The sequence below is a fragment of the Oncorhynchus mykiss genome, chromosome 2 (assembly GCF_057628025.1).
Source record: "Oncorhynchus mykiss isolate SJ-2025 chromosome 2, ASM5762802v1, whole genome shotgun sequence".
Lineage (NCBI taxonomy): Eukaryota > Metazoa > Chordata > Actinopteri > Salmoniformes > Salmonidae > Oncorhynchus > Oncorhynchus mykiss.
The window spans coordinates 40,267,576-40,289,245 of record NC_143023.1 but is presented as its reverse complement, the minus strand read 5'-3'; the positions used below and the strand labels follow the sequence as shown (position 1 = coordinate 40,289,245).

Genomic DNA, 21,670 nt, shown 5'->3' with positions numbered 1-21,670 from the left:
ATCTGAGCTTCTCCGACATGGGCTATTGTGTTTTGATGACAGACAGGGTTTAAACATATGTCACAGGACAGCAGAGAGAGACTGTTGTAAGCTACCATGGAGGAACCAATGAGAGAGAAGAATTTCACACTGCAATTATACTGTAGAATGCCTTCAAATTTAAGTCGGATATTGACTGACCTGAGGTAATTTGGCCGCATCGTTGTGTTGCAGCCCCACGCAGTTCAACTGAAGAAAAACACTTGAATGTTATGCGATCTTGTCCCATCAGTTCCAGACGTACAACTTGTATAATATTGTTGAAGTTGGAGACTCTTAGTTGAAGTTGAACAATCTTACACGATTAATGTGTGAACAGGGATCCCTAGTGGCCATCATCAACCCTCGCTGCATTTCAAGCCACCACCGGTGGAGTGTGTACACCACAGGTGGGCAGGAGTGAGCTACTGTGTTCACACACAGGGTTGTATAACTACTTATAACACACAGTATTATATAAGTACTTACCATTGATGCCAGTAATAAATCAAGGTAGTAGTGGGTGTTACAACTTGCAGGGTCGAGACTTGCATACATACTTGCGTACATACCATACCTGTACATACCTGTGCGAGGACAGAGCAACACACTGACACAGTAGCAAGGCATTGCCTGCAATCTCCCAACATTAACCATGTCATAAAACACTAATGTTAGTAACTATTTTGACCATTCTCTTTTAATCTATTCATCTAACCGTTTTAATTTTCACTCATCCTTTATTTTATTTTATTATTATTTTTACTAAAGTGCCATTTGAATAATGAATCATTCTAATCTCAGACTCATATTCTCTTCCTCTTTCGGTCATTCTCCCTCTCTATTCCCTTTGTTCTCTCCGTCTCGTCCCTCACCCACTCATTCTCCTCCGTCCAGCACTGGAAAGCAGAGGTAGGTACCAGCTGCCTGCAAGCCCCAGCAGAAGGGCAATGTATGTGGGACACATTCTGATGTAGCTCACTTTCTCCCCTTCCACCTGAACACGATCCACTCCCCACGCCTATGCCTTCGCTGTGAAAGTACGAGGAATTAAACTGACGGTGTCACACAGAAATAGGACTATGCCTTGTGGACTGTGGGCCCACAAATCCCTCAGTTTCAGTCATTCCCTTACGTCTCTTTCTAAGCTTACACCCTCTTCTGCTCACGATCACGGTTAATTTTTCTGACTGGAATTGATTATAGCAGGCATGCAGTCCCAAGACTCACTGTAGTATCTGTTTTCATGTGCAGGTATCTGCCTGTGTTTGTACTGTTTATATGTATGTGCGAAAGATTTAGTCGTTTTTGATTGGTGCAACTTTTTTTTATTTTTATGAAGACTCCCTGTCATCCGTCAATCCATCATCTCTCAGTAGATCTGGCAGCTGCCAATTAGAAAGTGTCTGAGTGTCGAACGCAGGCTGATTGGTTGCCCGCAGCCATGCATTCCTGTCCTTTGTACAGATGTACAGAGAGAGAGAGAGCGAGCGCTGACGGTTTATAGCATGAGCCGCGTAGACTGATCCGAGAGGAGCTTGAACATTTTGTCTAGTTTTATACTGTAAAGATTGGTTGCTCTTTCCAAGGTTTACTGTGAGAGAATGATCCCCATGTCTAGGTACCCTATCAAATCAGAATCATAACCAGATCCAGAATATCAAAGCGTTATTACATCAATACAATGCACGGCTTCTAGGTATTTTGTCTAGGTGTGGTGCAACAACAAAAAATGCATTGTGATGACAACCCTTGCCTTACATCTCTCCCTTCTCTTTCTGTTCCACAGTCACAGCGTCAGGTCACAGACCTGTATGAAGACCTGAGAGATGGACACAACCTGATCTCCCTCCTGGAGGTCCTCTCTGGGGAGACGCTGGTGAGTGCTGCTGACTTCTGATTGGTGAATGGACTGATCTTGGCATCTTGCGACCAACCTTGATCCAACCCCCCCCCCCCCCCCCACTCTGAAAACCTGACCCTAAGAAACATAAGTCGAACCCTTATTTATACCTACCTAATCCAAACCGGTATACAATCCCCGAAGCAAAGCAAAACATTAGCTAGACTTTCAAGTCGTAGCACAACCTAACTAGACAGTAACTGGAAAGTAAACAAAGACCCATTTACTGTCTAAGACAACCCCTGCTTACCTACCTTTCATTCTTGTCCCCGGAAATGTTAACCATTTGTAGTTGTTTCGATTTTTTTTTTAAAATAAGTCAGTAAGATGCTAGCAACACTGGATGCTTGCACATTATGATGATGCATTATAGGTTACTGCAGAACTCTATGGATGCCTTGCACTCTGTCTCTGCTACAGTAGCTCATCGCTCTGCTGGTCTCTGCTGGTCTCTGCTCATCTACCAGACGCCTCCATGGTCCTAACACATTAACCCCACTTTGGCTTCTCTTTTTGTACTGTGTGCTCCTGTCTGACTGTTCTCTGGTTCTCCTTCTCTGCTCCCCCCCTCTCCTCATGTCCCCCTCTTTACCCCCCTACACTCTCCCCCCCTTTCCTGTATGCTGACCTTTGCCCTTTGGCCTATGCCTCCTCTCTTTGCACTGCTCTTTGCTGGGGCTAGGCAAGGGAGAGAGACGTGGTCAGGAACTTGCGGTTGGTGAGTGGGGTTTTCTATAACTCGGCCGCCATCATCTTCTACTTCATGTGGCTTGAGTCATCCATTACCCAGTGGCTCGGCTGTGCATGATGTCACTTGCTGTGCTTATGATTCCATTTTTTTTCCCCCCTTTTGGGCATCACTTTTTTATCATTGCAAAGTCTCAGAGGTGCATTAACCATTTCGCTGCTGGCTGTAAACAAATACCCTCTGTTATTAGTAGGTGCCATGGCTGAATGAAGGAAGGACATAATTGACTAACTACTTCATTGACTAGTCATTGATGCTATAACAATACTTGAAGCACTGGAAATGATCAGTTTGAAAATAACTTGGTTTCTGTTTAGCTCAATTACTAAAGCTTATTACATAGCACAAATACAGTATTCTTTGGAAGTGGAAGTCTTCAGTTCATTGTTCTCCAATCAGAACACATGTATGAAGTGGTGACACAATTCAAAACCAACCAACCAACCAACCAACCAACCAACCAACCAACCAACCAACCAAAGATTCCTGTACCTAATAACTAATCATGTTATTGGCTCAGCCAATGCATGACTGATGCTCCCCCCCTTCACTCCAAATATATCTCCTATTTACCTCTGTGTTTGTCTGTCGAAGGTGAAGAACAGGTATGATGTCAATCATGTGGTTTTATAATGAGGGAAGTTGTACTTGGAGATCTGTGAGACACCTCAGTTATTCATCGTATTCTTTGTCGTTCATCCTTTCCTTTGGAGGAAAATCGGGTGTACTCTTGTCATTGAGTCCACAACTTATTTCCCAATTTCCCTTTTCCTGTTTGTCGAATATTGTCGTAGCTGTATCACATTTTTCTCTTCCGACGTAATGTCTCACTCGCATTTCTCCACGCCTCTTCTAAGGTAGCATGAACTCCTGTCCAGTCTGTTTCTAACCCCCCCACCCACTCTCTCTCTCGGTCTCCCCCTTCTTTGTCTCTTTCTCTCTGTCGTTCTCTCTCTTTCCCCCACCCCTCTCTCTCTCTCTCTCTCTCTCTCTCTCCCTCTCCCTCTCTCCCTCTCTCCCTCTCTCCAGCCCAGAGAGAAAGGCCGCATGAGATTCCACAAGCTGCAGAATGTACAGATGGCACTGGACTTCCTCAAACACCGACAGGTAAGAGAAACAACAATTTAAATATAATAATGGAGAAAATGTAACATGAGTTACCCTCTGAGTTTACTTATCTTGTACTGTATTAAGATGACTTACTGTAAGTGACGTGACTGAGACAATTATCTAAATGCATTGGAACAGGGTAATAATGTATCTACTATGATGTGAGCTACTATAATTGTTAAGTCTCGCTCTTCTCTGTCGTCCAATCACAGGTCAAGCTGGTGAACATCAGAAACGATGACATTGCGGATGGTAACCCCAAGCTGACCCTTGGGCTGATATGGACCATCATCCTTCACTTCCAGGTGTCCTTCTCTGTCAGTGTTGTGTTCCCATATCATATAGCTCCTCATCCTCCTATCCCCTTGGCTCTGATCCAAGCCAATCAGCAGCAATCACAAATTGAACTCAATCCAATCATATTTGATCTCAATCACTCGAAATGTTACCTCATCGCTTTCAGAAAATCACATTGCTGTCAAATCTGTTATCAAATTATTATGAAATATATTTCAATCATAGTATTATTACAGTTTAATAATTATAATTATTTTAACAGAGGTGGAAAAAAACCCAATTGTCATACTTGAAGAAAAGTATAGATAAAAAAGTATAGATAGATACCTTAATATAAAGTTACTCAAGTAAAAGTGAAAGTCAGCCGGTAAAATACTACTTGAATAAAAGTCTAAAAGTATTTGGTTTTAAATTAAAGTATCAAAAGTAAATGTAATTGCTAAAATATACTTAAGTATCAAAAGTAAAAGTAAGTCATTTAAAATCCCTTATCTTTAGCAAAGCAGACTGCACATTTTTTTTTCTTTTAAAATGTATGGAAAGCCAGGGGCAGACTCCCACACTCAGACATTATTTACAAATGATTTACATTTGTGTTTAGTGAGTCCACCAGGCCAGAGGCAGTAGGGATGACCACGTGTTCTCTTGATATGTGCTTGAATTTGACCATTTTCCTGGCCTGCTAAGCATTCAAAATGTAACTAGTGCTTTTGGTTGTCAGGGAAAATGTAGGAAGTAAAAAGTACAATATTTTCTTTAGGAATGTAGTGAAGTAAAAGTTGTCCAAAATATTAATAATAAAGTAAAGTACAGATACCCCCCAAAAACGACTTAAGTATTACATTAAAGTATTTTTACTTAAGTACTTCACACCACTGCTTTTTTTTCTCACAACTTTCAACCAAAATCGAATGACATGGTGAGATACTAGAAGTTGAACTGACGTCTGTGCCCTGTGGGTATACTCTACACCAGTCTTACTGCACAATTTCAATAATCATTTCAAATCATTTAGCTAGGCTTGATTGAGTTTGCCTGGCATAGTGGAACCAATACAATAGTCAAACCCTGCCCAACTGGCACTCCAGGAAGGCTTAAGGAAACATGAAAAGTATTTGAAAGATGTCAAATAGTATTTGAATCCAGGTGGGACCCATGTGCCGATGTAGGCAGAGGAACTAAACGAACATTGTGTCCTGCAAACTATTCTCCAAGGTAGCATTGACTATTGGTTCCATTAAGCCAAGTAATCTCAATCAAGCCTAGCTAAAGTATTATAAATGATTTCAAATAGTATTTGAAAACAGGTCTGATACCTAACTAAGACTGGTATAGAGTATACCCACTGGGAACAGACATCAGTTCAACTTCTAGTTGTTGTTTTACATTGGTTTACTGTACTCCATGTACTGCGTTGGATAGAGAGGGGTATCTCCCATTTCTCAGAAGGAGAAAACACAGCAGGGCCGGTGCCTGGTGAGTCATCATAGGAATTCTCCTCTTCTTCAGAGGGGTGAGGTTTAGGGTGGGGCCATCGAGGGTGGATTGGATCCCGAGGAGAACACACACACACACACACACACACACACACACTTACAGTATACCCACACACACCGACTACAGAAAGAGACCAGTCGGCAGAGAATTTGGTAAATGAGCGGTCTTTTGGCAAGAACAGAGAGTACCCTCTGAGCCTCTGGTGACTGTGACTCATTTAATTTCCATTCCAGCCCAAATAAAGTCCTGCCACATTAGCCAATGGTGTGTGTTCCCGCACTGGACCAGATAGTGCTTAAGTTGTGTCTTGAGACCCAAAGCAGGAGCAGTCTCCGCCGGACATCCCTCCCACCTATTCAATGACCTAGGAATTGAGATCTAGTTGGTGGTTCACTTTGATGTCACATATGTACTACCCTGGCTGAAAAACTATGTTTTTTCTTGTTTTCCACCACAGATCATTGAGGTAGACAAACCTGATTCATGTTGAACCAGAATATCATATGATTGAATCAAACCCCATCCATTACAATGCATAATCAATTTTCTCAAATAGATGATATCTTTATTGTTTCAAACTATCTCCCTCTGCCACCATGACAAGCAGGGTTGGGATCAATTCCATATCAATTCATTCAATCCAGGAAGTCAACTGAAATTCCATTTTCTATTCCAAATCTTGTCATTGAGGAGGCGTTTTCATCCAATTTGAGTTAACGTCCCGTATTGACCAAATTTAAATGGAATTGACCCCAACCCTGGTAGCGTGTGGCCTCCTCCCCTCTCTAACCCCGGTGTCTATCCTCCCCCGTCTAACCCCGGTGTCTATCCTCCCCCGTCTAACCCCGGTGTCTATCCTCCCCCGTCTAACCCCGGTGTCTATCCTCCCCCGTCTAACCCCGGTGTCTATCCTCCCCCGTCTAACCCCGGTATCTATCCTCCCCTGTTAGATCTCGGACATCCAGGTGAATGGCCAGTCAGACAACATGACGGCCAAGGAGAAGCTGCTGATGTGGTCCCAGAGCATGGTGGAGGGCTACCAGGGCATCCGTTGTGACAACTTCACCACCAGCTGGAGGGACGGCAAGCTCTTCAGCGCCGTCATCCACAAACACCAGTAAGTGGTCCTCTGTGGGTCAGTTGGTAGAAACATGCTGCTTGTAATGCCAGGATACTGGGTATCGATTCCCGTGTCCACCTGAATGTAAAATATATGCACGCGTGATTGGCGGAAGGGTCTGCTAAATGGCATATGTTGTTATTATTTGGCGGCCGACACCTCAAGCCACAATACGTAGTGTAAGGTTTACAGTATTTAATCTCTGTACCCAGAACCAAATCTTGGGTAAAGTATGTCAAAAGAGACTATACTGCACCTAATGTTCAGATACTGGTGAACATCTTTGGATTGGAACATCAGAATGTTACACGTAAGCCCCGCTGTCTCCTCAAATGTAGCCTCACCTCCAGCCATTTCAGGTTTATTCTTAAAGGTGAGATTAACCCCAAAAATAGTACCCCAAATGCACCCCTCTGTAGACTGTACACACTCATGTTATTACCCACAGTAGTAACATGAGTGGGTACAGTGGCACTATTTGGTGTTAATATGTCTTGTCCTAGCGTCTCCGGTAGTGCTAAGCTACATGCAACGGGGTTGTCATGACATGATGTGAAGCAGATAGGGCAGGAATGGGACATATTGTCAAATGGTAGTGTGTGCCATGCTGGTTCTGACTAGTCCTTCAAATTATTATTATTATTATCACAAGGTCATACATAAGGTAATATATAGGTACAATCATTGGTAGGTGTGCCTGGTAGAAGAGCTGCTTCAAATGTACAATATAAATAGCTAGCTGCTTGACCATTAGTATCTAAATTACCAGTAATTCATAGTGGTATTTTTCTCTTTTACATGTGTCCAAATCCCTCCCCATCCACCCTGGGCAATATTTATTTTATTAAAAAAATATATATATTTGTATCCTCGTATTGATGTTCACATCATATTTAATATACACTACAGTTGAAGTCAGAAGTTTACCTACACTTAGGTTGGAGTCATTAACATTCGTTTTTCAACCACTCTACACATTTTTTGTTAAACAAACTATAGTTTTGGCAAGTCGGTTAGGACATCTACTTTGTGCATGACACAAGTAATTGTTACAACAATTGTTTACAGACAGATTATTTCACTTATAATTCACTGTATCACAATTCCAGTGGGTCAGAAGTTTACATACACTTAAGTTGACTGTGCCTTTAAACAGCTTGGAAAATTCCAGAAAATTATGTCATGGCTTTATAAGCTTCTGACAGGCTAATTGACATCATTTAAGTCAATTAGAGGTGTTCCTGTGGATGTATTTCAAGGCCGACCTTCAAACTCTGTGCCTCTTTCCTTGACATCATGGGAAAATCAAAAGAAATCAACCAAGGCATCAGAAAAAAAAATTGTAGACCTCCACAAGTCTGGTTCATCCTTGGGAGCAATTTCCAAGCGCCTGAAGGTACCATGTTCATCTGTACAAACAATAGTACGTAAGTATAAGCACCATGGGACCACGCACCGCTCAGGAAGGAGACGCGTTCTGTCTCCTAGAGATGAAGATGATTTGGCCATAATGACCATCGTTATGTGTGAAGGAAAAAGGGGGAGGCGTGCAAGCCGAAGAACACCATCCCAACCATGAAGCACGACAGCATCATGTTGTGGGGGTGCTTTGCTGCAGGAGGGACTGGTGCACTTCACAAAATAGATGGCATCATGAGAGGAAAATTATGTGGATATATTGAAGCAACATCTCAAGACATCGATCAGAAAGTTAATGCTTTGTTGCAAATGGGTCTTCCAAATGAACAATTACCACAAGCATACTTCAGATGTTGTGGCAAAATGGCTTAAAGCCCTGACCTCAGTCCCATAAATATGTAGACAGAACTGAAAAAGCGTGTGCGAGCAAGGAAGCCTACAAACTTGACTCGGGTACACCAGCTCTGTCAGGAGGAATGGGCCAAAATTCACTGGGAATGTGAAAAAAAATATAATAAATAAATCATTCTCTCTGCTATTATTCTGACATTTCACATTCTTAAAATAAAGTGGTTATCCTAACTGACCTAAGACAGAATTTTTACTAGGACTAAATGTCAGGAATTGTGAAAAACTAAGTGTATTTGGCTAAGGTGTATGTAAACTTCCGACTTCAACTGTACATCTACAAAAGTATGTGGACACCTTGTCAAATTAGTGAATTTTGATATTTCAGCCACACCCGTTGCTGATAGGTGTATAAAATCAAGCACATCGCCATGCAATCTCCATAGACAAACATTGCCAGTAGAATGGCCTTACTGAAGAGCTCAGTGACTCTCAACCTGGTACCGTCATAGGATGACACCTTTCCAAGTCAGTTCGTCAAATTTCTGCCCTGCTAGAGCTGCCCCGGTCAATTGTAAGTGTTTTTATTCTGAAGTGGAAACGTCTAGGAGCAACAACGGCTCAGCTGTGAAGTGGTAGGCCACACAAGCTCACAGAACGGGATCGAGGGGTGCTAAAGCGTGTAGCATGTAAAAATTGTCTGTCCTCGGTTTCAACACTTACTACCAAGTTCCAAACGGCCTCTGGAAGCAACATATGCCCAAGAACTGTTCGTCAGGACCTTCATAAAATGGTTTTCCATGGCCGAGCAGCCGCACACAAGCCTAAGATCACCATGCACAATGCCAAGCATCGACTGGAGAGGTGTAAAGCTTCACACCGCTGGAGGGGCGTAAAGCTCGCCCCCATTGGACTCTGGAACAGTGGAAACGCGTTCTTTGGAGTGATGAATCACGCTTCACCATCTGGCAGTCCGACGGACGAATCTGGGTTTGGCAGATGCCAGGAGAACGCTACCTGCCCCAATGCATAGTACCAACTGTAAAGTTTGGTGGAGGAGGCATAATGGTCTGGGGCTGTTTTTCATGGTTCGGGCTAGGCCCCTTAGTTTCAGTGAAGGGAAATGTTAACGCTACAGCATACAATGACATTCTAGACGATTTTGTGCTTCCAACTTTGTGGCAACATTTTGGGGAAGTCCCCTTCCTGTTTCAGCATGACAAAACCACCGTGCACAAAGCGTGTGGCCGAATTTGGCTGGCCTGCACAGGGCCCTGACCTCAATCCCATCGAACACCTCTGGGATGAATTGGAACACATACTGTGAGCCAGGCCTAATCGCCCAACATCAGTGCCTGACCTCACTAATGGTCTTGTGGCTGAATGGAAGCAAGTCCCCACAGCAATGTTCCATAATCTTGTGGAAAGCCTTCCCAGAAGAGTGGAGGCTGTTATAGCAGCAAAGGGGGGACCAACCCATATTAATGTCCATGATTTTGGAATCTGACGAACAAGTGTCCACATAATTTTGGTAACGTAGTGTATATTTAGTACAAATGTAAACTATCAGGTACATAAATCAATCAGACACTAGTTTCAACAAAAGAGCGATAGGTTTTCCATGTCTTATAAAATAGGTTTGTGTGTCCACTTAGTGTTTATTTCTCAGTTCTGACTAGTCCTGAGGTAAATTAAATTTTTATTCTAACTCTGTAGTTGTTCAATCTCCTCTCCTGGCCGTACCTGATCGTACAGGTTTCAGGCAGCTCTAATAAGACATTCCTTTGAACTTGTCAGTGCCCTGGGCTTGGAATACCACAGGTGGGTGTTGTGCCAGATGGATACAGATACCGGCACTGATTTGAGCACTTACTGTGTATGCTGTTATTATTATGTTATTAGACTCACTAATATACGTTCAGGTGGAGAGGGTGCTGTCTGAGGCACCTGGGTGGTATAGAATTGGGAAAGATGGGTTTGTTTACTTATCCTTTCACTTATTACTTATCCTTTCCCTGTGCAGCAGGGTAGCCTAGTGGTTAGAGCGTTGGACTAGTAACCGAAAGGTTGCAAGTTCATATCCCCGAGCTGACAAGAACCTGTTGTTCTGCCCCTGAACAGGCAGTTTACCCACTGTTCCTAGGCCGTCATTGAAAATAAGAATTTATTCTTAACTGACTTGCCTAGTTAAATAAAGGTTAAAAAAATGTATAGGAATCCTTTTTTTAGGGAGCCCTGGACTAGAGGAGTGACTAGATGAGTTCTCAGTCCTTCTGTTAGTATTACAATGGCCTCGGAGCTGCTTTAGTCACTGTTGAAGCATACAGTTACATGTAGACATGAATATGAGAGTGGATGAGTGGAGACATGTCTGTGGTCTCTCAAAGTTTAGGCGGAGGCCTAAAAAGTCACAGAGACAGCCACATTATCTGTAAATAATAGTGTTTTCCAGCACATAACATGTAATGAAAGCAGCACCCTGCACATCCCCAGGGAGTCTGAATGAATTATGAGAGCGACTGAAAGAGGGACATGTGATGAGGGAAATCTGGGTAAATACCCAGCAAGGTGTGGCACTAAAGGAAGGAAGAAAGAGAGGCCCACAGGGCAGGTTCAATCAAAGCTGTGCGTGTACCTGCAAAGTTGAGCTACACCCTGCTCTCTCTAACAGAGAGCGAGAGAGAGATAGAGAGAAAACTTTTTAAGTTGTGAGTGTCACCTAAGGCAGTCTACTAGCTGATTTTCATAAGGAGAGAAGTGTGTCACTGTAACACTCCTACTCAAACGGCAAACACCGCAGAGTTACTTTTTGCACAGCCTACAGTCGGCACTTTTTTAAAACACTTATTTGGACGATTGAATGTTGTTGTCACCCTGGGAACCAAGGACCTTACATTGGACTGGTGAAAGTTACAGTTGATATCGGGGGAGCTGTTCTGGACAGACAGGGCTGAGGTTGGGAGGTCAGGTCAGGAGGGGATGACAGCAGTTAGTCTCCTAGTGGTACCGAGATGTTTATTATCTCACGGAGAGGGTTGAGCACTCGTTGTAACCTCAACATGAAGATTGTGTCTTTTTGAAGACGTCAGTGCTCGGGTGGGATTAAACCTGCACATTCTGCAGACCTGGACCCGGCTGTCTCCTGAGCAAACGCCAAACCATCACAAGGAAGCTGGTTAGAATGATTGGAGCAGCAAGCCTTTTGGAATTGGAAGCTCACTGTTAAGTGCAACGTTTTTCACTTGCCACTGGAAGAGTACGAAACATCTAGCCAGCTAGCTCTCCGTTTTGGGGAGACTACAACTCCCAGAAGGCACCATGATGTCGAATCTGAAGAGGAAGCTGTCCTTGAAGTCCAGGAAGAGGACTGACAGGTCGTCCAGCAGGGTCACGGGCTTGGTCAGCTCATTGGAAGACCGTGTGGTCATGCAGTGTGACGATATCCTCTCAGAAGGCTCCTCCTGCGACTCAGGCCAGGGCTCTCACAGCTCAGTGGCCCACTCCAGCTGCGACTCCCACTCAGGGGACCATGAGCTGGGCCAGGGGACAGGGCTGGGACATGACTGGAGCCCTCACAGCCTCCAGGGAGGGGAGGGGAGGCTGGTCAGCCCCAGTAGGGTAGAAGGGAGGCCCCCCAGGCCACGGAAGCAGCTCTCTCTTAGGGAGGTGCGGTGCCAGGAATCAGCCCCGAGCCCTGGGGACTACTACGCTGTCCGCTCCACCTATCACGTCAAATCGCTGTACGGATCTGCTCTAAGCTTCTCTCTTATTTGTCTTGGGCTTTACTTTCAGAGTATATCAGAATAATGTGAGCGTATTGTAAAGAGAGAATGAGTATACTGTGCCATAAAATATAGAATGAGCTCTAAACGGTGACATTTTTACTTAATGGATGCAATAAAAAATTAATTAGAGATGGATTTTTTGTTACCAATCTTTTTATTTTTTTATTTAATGTTATGTTTCAATTGGTTAAGATTTGAATTTGAGTAACAGCATGATTTGAATGTTTCCTTTATGGGTATTTTTTATTTCACTTACTATCCTCTCCGTGGTGCAGATGAGTGTAACGGGGAGCGAGTGTAGGTGTTTATCTAATTTGAAATATGTCTGCCCTGGTTGTCTGCTGCAGCCCCATGTAACATTCCGTTCATATATAGATGCCAAGCACCTCAGGGGAGGCAGGTGTTCACTGCAGATTTATGACATACAGACGTGCCATTTTTTAGGACAAGTGATATGTAGGTATGAATTATCAGTATCTGCCCGGTCAGTCCTTATACCCTCCTCAACTGCCTACACTGCCTTTACACCAATCGTGACAGATGTCCCATGGTTCTGTCTCCTCAGGCCTAGACTCATTGACATGAGTAAGGTGTACTGCCAGACCAACGTGCAGAACCTGGAGTACGCCTTCAACGTGGCAGAGACAGACCTGGGCGTGACACGCCTGTTGGATCCAGAGGGTAAGACTGCACAGAGATCCTCCAGTACATGTAACGATGGCTGACCTCCGCACCAGGGGTGGAATCACAAGTGCACACTGTATCAAAATGTTTCGCAACGGAAAACGTTTTCTTCCAACGCAAACAATAGTTTCTATTCGGCAAATTCCCTCCCCATTTTCGCGGTTTGCTTCTGTTTTGTTCCTAGCGAATGCACCGCAAGTTCTCCGCCCACGTACCACCCAGCTTTGTACTTTTGATATTTAACGGAGGAAGAGTCAGGCGTGAGAGACTCCAGATGGAACACGAAGAGCTTGGAAATATAATCCATACCCCCCCCCCCCTTTCTCCAAATCCACCATGAACATGATCTAAGCGTATAACTAATGTTTACAATCATCTTCACATACCAAATAATGACCGGGTACACTGAACGTTTTGTTATACAATGAATCTCAAAGTACTTAATTCCGTTTTTGGTATTTGCAGAGTCTCCATTCCTCTTTTGCTGTGAAAAAAAATCTAGAAACACACAATTATTTTCCCAGATGTTGACGTGCCGCACCCTGATGAGAAGTCCATCATCACCTACGTGTCGTCCCTGTATGATGCCATGCCCCGGGATGTCCAGGATGGAATCCAGGCTAACGTGAGTGTATTTCTGACCACCGCTGATCTCTGATCACTTCAATTATTTTTTACAAGATTGTCCCTAAACCTGATATACTCACAAACTGGACATATGTTATGTCCGAGACTCAGATTGATACATTCAAAAAGGGGCACGCTAAGCCACTGTTATTACATTCAATCCTACTTTCAATGAGAGTGAATTCAATGAGAGTGAATTGTTTTGTTTAAAACACTGACATCCAGAGTCACTTCAGTTTGGAACCACAGAGGAAATCCTGTGATCGTTAATGGAGCTGCAGGAAATTAGCAACCTTCTGTGTTTACCTCAAAGAACCTTCTACCCAATAAACACCATGTCACACCACAGCATGATCCCAGCACACAGAAGAGCCATGTTGGAAAAGCAAAATGGTGTATTGCAGATTTTAGTGTGCCATTTGTTCTCCAATGATAACTAAACATATAATGAAAGTGAGTAAAGGAGGGAACCTTTGTTTATTGCACATAAACATACTTTCTCTCTCTCTCTCTGTTGACACCTAATTGAGTGAGGGTGGTGTGTGAGCAGGCGAGTTATCATGGCTCTCCAGGAGAAGGCTCTTGCTGTCTGTTGTTAAACCCTGTTATTGTCTGCTGTTTTCTGCTGTGTCTGTGTTACAGGAGCTGGAGCTGCGCTGGACGGAGTACTATGAGCTGGTCACTATCATTCGCCAGTGGATAAGCCACCATGTCGTTATCTTCGGCGAGAGGAGGTTCCCAGGCAGCTATGAGGAGATAGAGGTGAGTCTCCTACCTGGACAGTTACTAGTAGCGCTGTTGTGAGTGGGATTGGAATGCTACTTGCTGCTGGTCATATAAAGAACTATTACTAGACATAATGTATACTGGAGCTTGGATACTGAATATACTGTATGTGTTTCTGTGTCTATATATCGGGGTCTGTAGCTAAGGCATTTTTTTTTATTGTTGTGAATTATGTTTATTACATTTCTCCACACACACACACCTTCATTTATTTTCGGTTACCATAAGCCTATTCAGAGATGCCTTACATGATCAAATCGTTCTGGAGATTCGTTTCTCTGAGCTCTTACTGATATGTATGCGCACGTGCATCAACAGAAGCCACGCACTCCTGAGACGCGTGGCCGCTAAATAGTTAAGCCATTATGACCAAGCGGGTAGCTCTGCCGTTCGATACCACATCAACCGGAGCACTTACAGCGTGTGTCCAGCCTTGAGATTGCGGGCATCGTGTGACATCTGGGTGGATGGCGCCGGAGCTGAGGAAAGCAGACCCGAAGGCAAACATTATTCTACCTCAACCTCAGTGGAATCTTCCGTACTGCCCCTCCCCATTCCCTGGCCAGCTCTGAGTCGTAAAGCGTTTGCGTGACTGCAACTTCCTCTGTGGAGACAAAAAGGGACTGTCAGATAAAGGCTCGGTCAGCTAAGTTCTCCTATTGGATAATGTATATAACATTCACGAACCTATCAGTTGCTGTAATCCGTTTCCAAATCTTGTACAGTACATACATAGGAATTGTACAGTAAAACAGAGGAGGACTCACTTCTGTGTCCAATTTCCTTTATCAACTCGAACACCTATTATAATGGTCCCACCTCCTTTTCATCCGATGTAATGGCATGATCAGAATGAGCGGTACAAGGCTGGGTATATTGTGCTTCAAGGTGGTCTAGTTCCAAGATCTCTTTTCCTAGAAAATGGTTCCCAAAATACAGGCATAAGCAGTATCTCGAGAAGTCTCCTATTTGTTTCTATTTGTGTTTATACGCCATCTGTGTCTTCTTTTATACGCCATCTGCGTTGGGCCAGGAACCCGAAAGGTCGCTGGTTTGAATACCTGAGCCGACAATGTGAAAAATCTTCGGACGTGTCCTTGAGCAAGGCACTTAACACTAATTAGCTCCAGGGATGCCGTACTACTATAGCTGACCCTGTAAAACAACGCATTTCACCGCACATTCTTTTTTTTATATATATATACAAACATGTCCCCCTTGTGACCGTTCGTTCGAGAACGCTGGGAAAATGTTCTCCTTCATTCTGTCTCTCTCTTTCAGATCCTGTGGCGTCAGTTCTTGAAGTTCAAAGAGACAGAACTGCCTGCAAAGGAGGCCGACAAGCACCGTTCCAAACTCATCTATCAGTCCTTTGAGGTTAGCCATGCACAGAGCTTCTATTCTATTATTTTCTATTCTGTTTGCATTCTAGTCTATTCGATTAATTCTATTCTATTGTATTCAATTGTACTCGACTCTATTGGATCCCATTCCATTATACTCTAGTCAGTTTTTTGACAAATTGATATAGATAGATAACACTTATTATTTTACACCACCCCCTCTACAGAGTGCAGTGCATGCTGGTCAGGTCAAGGTCCCTCCAGGCTACCATCCCATTGATGTGGAGAAGGAATGGGGCCGTCTGCACGTGTCCATCCTAGAGAGAGAACGACTGCTCAGGATAGAGTTTGAGAGGTGAGTGAGTAAAGCTGTGTGGTGGATATCAATGTCTGGCCATATTCTTCCACGAATTCCACGATTCCATCAATCCTCATCTGGATCTACACTGAACGAAAAATATAAACGCAACATGTAAAGTCTTGGTGCCTGGGGCAGCAGGTAGCCTAGTGGTTAGAGCGTTGGACTAGTAACCGGAAGGTTGCAAGTTCAAACCCCCGAGCTGACAAGGTACAACTGTCGTTCTGCCCCTGAACAGGCAGTTAACCCACTGTTCCTAGGCCGTCATTGAAAATAAGAATTTGTTCTTAACTGACTTGCCTAGTTAAATAAAGGTAAAATAAATAAAAATAAATAAATAAATAAAATGTTTCATGAGCTGAAATAAAAGATCCCAGAAATGTTCTATATGCACACAAAGTGTATTTATCTCAAATGTGCACAAATTAGTTTATATCCCTGTTAGTGGGGATGCCAAGATAACCCATCCACCTGACAGGTGTGGTATATTACGAATCTGATTAAACGCCATGATCATTACACAGGTGCACCTTGTGCTGGGGACAATAAAATGGCACTCTAAAATGTGCAGTTTTGTCACAAATCTCAATACCACAGATGTCTAAAGTTTTGAAGGAGTGTTCAATTGGTATGCTGACTTCATGAATTAATGAATGTTGCCAGAGAATTTAATGTTCCTTTCTTTATCATAAGCCGCCTCCAACGCAATCTTAGAGAATTTGGCAGTGCGTCCTACCGGCCTCACAACCGCACGTGTATGGCGCCGTGTGGTCGAGCGGTTTTCTGATATCAACGTTGTGAACAGAGTGCCCCATGGGGGTGTTGGGGTTATGGTGTGGGCAGGCATAAGCTGCGGACGACGAACACAATTGCATTTTAGCGATGGCAGTTTGAATGCACAAAAATATAATGACGAGATCCTAAGGCCCTTTGTAAGGTCCATTTTTTTTTTAAAGGTATCTGTGACCAACTGATGCGTATCTGAACTCTCAGTCATGTGAAATCCATAGATTAGGGCCTAATGGATTTATTATTTCAATTGACTGATTTCCTCATATGAACTGTAACTCTGCGTTTATATTTTTGTTTAGTATATATCTACTCTCTTCAAGTGACCTTGTTAGTTTCTGCCTGTTTTGTTAGAAAAGAATCGGTCTTCATGTTACAAAATGGGAAGAATATGTCATTGTTCGACACAATACCGGTCATTGATTCGTTGGTCTGTGTGAGAGAATCCTGGATAACTAACTCCATTAGTCGATTAAACCCAGTTTTCCTTGCTTGAACTGCTCTGGGGCCTTGTTTAGGCTGGTTTGTCGACAGTCAGTTCCTCTGGAACAGTAATGCCATTGGCACGCCCGAGGTTTGCTATCTATGATGCCGTAGGGGCTCGGACACTGTCCTGCCTGATTTCTCTAAGCTCTTCGGGGATGACTTCATGCGTCCTTGACTTTAGATGGACGTTTCCACTAGTTTCTTTGATTTAAGTAGCGCCACAGAGCGTCGATTTAGAATATCAGACCGTTGATGAGTGCAACTTACTTACAGCGGATGATTCATGATTCATATAAAAACCACAGAAAGTGACGGATGGATTCTTCTCGAGACAATTCTATCGGACCATTTCCTTGTTAGTTACATGTGCCGTTTAAACCGCTGCAAGAACAACATCTGAAGCTAAGTAACGCACAGTAATTATATTACCCATCTCCCCTATTTCGGAGACTCTGTATCCAGATGTTGTGATTGAATCATGTTTTCCCTCTGCAATGAAGGGATTGCAAAGAAAGACATCCTCTGTTCACAGGGGCCAAGTCTTGTACAGAGCGATTTTTTATTTTTTAGAAAATGCATTCTCGTAACTTAATCAGATCTGATTACCTGTCAGAAGACATCAAATACCAATATTATCAATATCATAAGGCTAGATGGCTGGAGTGGTGTTGTGTTGCAAGTCGTCTTGAAATGGGCTGGTCCACTGTCATGAGACAGCCTTGTTTGCTGGGTCCACGTTCAGTATAATGGGCAGTTCTCGTTTGCTAGTTTCAACTAAGTTCATCAGACTGGGCTGTGCTCTATCTGGGCAGCCTTATTCATGAACTGGGATGAGGAATGGCTGAACAAGCGCAGCAGAAATGTGTTGTCCCTGCCAAGACGGGAGAGAATTCCCATGACGCGATGGGGCTGTGTTAAGAAGAGCCACCTCTCTACCTGGGACTTTAGAAGGGAGAGCATAGGGACAAGAGTATGGCATTTGTGACGGACCCTTGTAGAGTAGAGTACCTGCTGCATTCAAAGAGGCTGTAAGTGTCTTGTTCTGGACTTTCAGTGATTGTGCTGTTGTGGGTAATTGTGTTACTATGTTATGACGGTTTTAGCTGTGGCCAAGCAAGGAATATGTTATATTTGATACTTGATACATAAAACGTTTTTGTTTGTTTGTTTTTCTATTGATTCGTTCACTTTTAGCATTGTACAGAAGTGAAATTCTATACCAGGTCAGTGTTTTGTCCAGATCGGTGTTAATGCTCCTCTTCTGGGGCGGCAGCCTAGTGGTTAGAGCGTTGGACTTGTAACCGAAACGGTTGCAAGATCGAATTTCCGAGCTGACAAAGTAAAAATCGGTCATTCTGCCCCTGAACAAGGCAGTTAACCTACTGTTCCTAGGCCGTCATTGAAAATAAGAAATTGTTCTTAACTGACTTGCCTAGTTAAATAAAGGTAAAATGATCTTCCCTCAGGCTGGAGAGACTACAGAGGATTGTCAGTAAAGTCCAGATGGAGTCAGGTGTGTGTGAGGAGCAGCTCAACCAGCTGGAGACCCTGCTGCAGACGGTGAGTCTTGGACTGTACAGTGAGGAGGCTGGGACTGAGGCTGGGACTGAGGCTGGGACTGGGACAAACTAAGGACAACCATTGTCCTCAATTATGTAAAGTTGCTATAGGCCAGTGATTGTCTAACTGGAGTCATATGCTCCAGTTAGAAAATCATTAGCTGTCTGTTTACTACCTCATTCAAAACCAATGTGTCCAGTCATCCAATCAGAACGGTATTCCCTCTCCTGTCATACAACAGCATGAGGTGGGCTGGATAAGTACAGTCTCACAGAACAAAAGGAAGATCTTAACTATCTCCAACAACTTTGACAAGCCATGAAATCCTCCCAAGTAGAGGAAGCATTACTTGTCTGTCAACCATAGAAACCCTTTACCTTCTGTCTCTCGAAAGCTCATAGGTTAATGACATTAATATTGGTATGCCCTCCTCCCTCTAGGACATCCGTCTCCTGAGTGCAGGGAAGCCGGCTCAGCACACTGCCGAGATGGAGCGGGACCTGGACAAGGCAGACGGCATGATCCGCCTGCTCTTCAACGACGTGCAGCTGCTCAAAGATGGACGCCACCTGCAGGCCGAGCAGATGTACCGCAGGTGTGTTGGCCGTGTCAGTTTCTCACAAAATGGATAATAAAGTATCTATTTTCTATTTGATTCTATTCTATTATATACACTGATCGATTACAACGATTTGCTTTGTGAGGATAGAAACAATTTTCTCTAAATGATATCCCCATCCCCCTCTAGTCATGATTGAAACCTAAGCTTGTTGTGTAACCATAGTCATGTAACCGAAGAAAATGTGTTACAGGACAGAACACTTACCTGTCGAATGCGTGTCGTTCCCACAGGGTATACCGCCTTCACGAGCGTCTTGTGAACCTGCGCACCGATTATAACCTGCGCCTCAAGTCGCAGATGATCCAGTCCATCCAGCAGCCCTCCACCAGGGCGCGTCCTGAGATGGACGAGGTGACCCTGCGCTACGCCCAGGACCTGCTGACCTGGGTGGAGGAGAGTCAGAGGCGGATTGACGAGGCCGAGTGGGGCTCGGACCTGCCCACCGTGGAGTCTCAGCTGGGCAGCCACCGGGGCCTGCACCAGACCGTGGAGGACTTCCGCGCCAAGATCGAACGGGCCAAGGCTGACGAGGTACTAGACCTTAAGGGGGCAAAGGGGAAATATGTTTTAGTGGGGTGTTATAATAACTTTGTTTCATAGACTCTCCGTATATTTCCATATCTTTTGTATTTAATCCGAGGGAATGGAGACATTGCATACGTTCGTTACCAACCTCAAGTGCTAGATCCTCTCTATCTGACTGTGACATTACATTGATGTTGCCTGTGTGTCTCTTGTGTCCCTCAGACCCAGCTATCCCCAGTCAGTAAGGGGACATACAGTCAATACCTGGGCAAACTGGACCTTCAGTATGCCAAGCTGCTGGTAAGATCTTTATTCAGAAGCATTCTTTTGGGTTAAATGTCATATTTTTGGGTGAAGATGCCGTTATGGTCAACTACCACCCGGATTGGTAATAATTGTATTCTCATAAATGTACACATACAGTATGTCATTTAATCTGTATCTTCCCTCTTTCACTGCTCTCTCCCAGAACTCCTCCAAGTCTCGTCTGCGTAACCTGGACTCGCTCTATGTGTTCGTCAGCGCGGCAACCAAGGAGCTGATGTGGCTCAACGACAAAGAGGAGGAGGAGGTCAACTATGACTGGAGTGACCGCAACACCAACATGACTGCCAAGAAAGACAACTACTCGGTAGGTATAACTGCCCACCCAGAAGCCCATATACATAACTTGACAAATATATCAGAAATGCTGTTAAGACAGCCTGGTTGCTCAAATGCACATTTTCTGAAGCATAGAAAAAGATTGAATAGATCATACAGTATTTCCAAACTCTGGAGTAGTGTTCATCTGAATGTAAGGCTGTTGATAGCTCATTGATAGCTCATCTTCATTTGGAAGGGTCTAATGCGTGAGCTGGAGCTGAGAGAGAAAAAGGTCAACGACATCCAGGCCACAGGAGACAAGATGCTGAAGGAGGGCCACCCCGGCAAGAAGACAGTGGAGGTGAGCACAGCACTACCCCCTAGTGGTCTCCATGTGCAATAACAGGGTAAACCTGGATGCATATGCATTAGTACACAGAACCGCATACCGTAGTAGATTGTTTTGCAACTGAAAACAAGCATGTCTTATTGGACAAGTTCATGTAGTCCCTCCGTGTTTGAGTCTGTTTTATCCCGCTTGGTGCCTAATGAACACGACCCTGTTTTGCCCAACTCTTGATGTCCCCCTTTAATTTCCAGGCCTTCACAGCAGCCCTGCAGACTCAGTGGAGCTGGATCCTACAGCTGTGTTGTTGCATCGAGGCTCACCTCAAAGAGAACACAGCGTACTACCAGGTTTGGATGCTCAGAATAATTTTCAAATGAAAGAATGGCTCATAAACCTGCACGTCTCCATGAGTAATAGTTCCAAACACAATTGTTGATGTCCTCATTGATTGTTCAAACATACATGCCCTTATCCTCTTGTGCTTTTTCGCAGTTCTTCTCGGACGTGAAAGAGGCTGAGGAGAGGATGAAGAAGATGCAGGAGATGATGAAGAAGAAGTACAGCTGTGATCGCTCCACTACGGCCACGCGACTAGAGGACCTGCTGCAGGATGCTATGGTGGGTAGCCTACGACACAGTTGGACTGTGTATGGATGCTTGTGCTCACATAAAATGTGAGGTCACCTAGCTCTGGGACCCATATTCATAAAT

The 21,670-nt window shown here is 44.0% G+C and overlaps 1 protein-coding gene across 25 annotated transcripts in view; it reads left to right on the top strand.

Annotated features, from left to right (window-relative positions):
• LOC110489723 (plectin) overlaps positions 1-21,670 on the top strand; it is a 190,364-nt gene that overhangs the window by 148,955 nt on the left and 19,739 nt on the right. For 14 of the 25 annotated variants that reach the window (XM_090199660.1, XM_021562579.3, XM_090199592.1 and 11 more), the window contains 17 exons: positions 1,808-1,897; positions 3,699-3,776; positions 3,992-4,084; positions 6,524-6,690; positions 12,811-12,926; positions 13,454-13,554; positions 14,199-14,318; positions 15,624-15,719; positions 15,913-16,040; positions 18,785-18,878; positions 19,319-19,473; positions 19,731-20,031; positions 20,248-20,325; positions 20,495-20,656; positions 20,867-20,971; positions 21,211-21,306; positions 21,452-21,577. In XM_090199660.1, the coding sequence (XP_090055786.1) occupies positions 1,808-1,897; positions 3,699-3,776; positions 3,992-4,084; positions 6,524-6,690; positions 12,811-12,926; positions 13,454-13,554; positions 14,199-14,318; positions 15,624-15,719; positions 15,913-16,040; positions 18,785-18,878; positions 19,319-19,473; positions 19,731-20,031; positions 20,248-20,325; positions 20,495-20,656; positions 20,867-20,971; positions 21,211-21,306; positions 21,452-21,577 (2,106 nt within the window). Of the gene's footprint in view, positions 1-915; positions 931-1,807; positions 1,898-3,698; positions 3,777-3,991; positions 4,085-6,523; positions 6,691-12,810; positions 12,927-13,453; positions 13,555-14,198; positions 14,319-15,623; positions 15,720-15,912; positions 16,041-18,784; positions 18,879-19,318; positions 19,474-19,730; positions 20,032-20,247; positions 20,326-20,494; positions 20,657-20,866; positions 20,972-21,210; positions 21,307-21,451; positions 21,578-21,670 lie in introns of all 25 variants that reach the window. The other 11 variants (XM_090199573.1, XM_090199656.1, XM_090199575.1 and 8 more) reach the window with 1 other exon arrangement.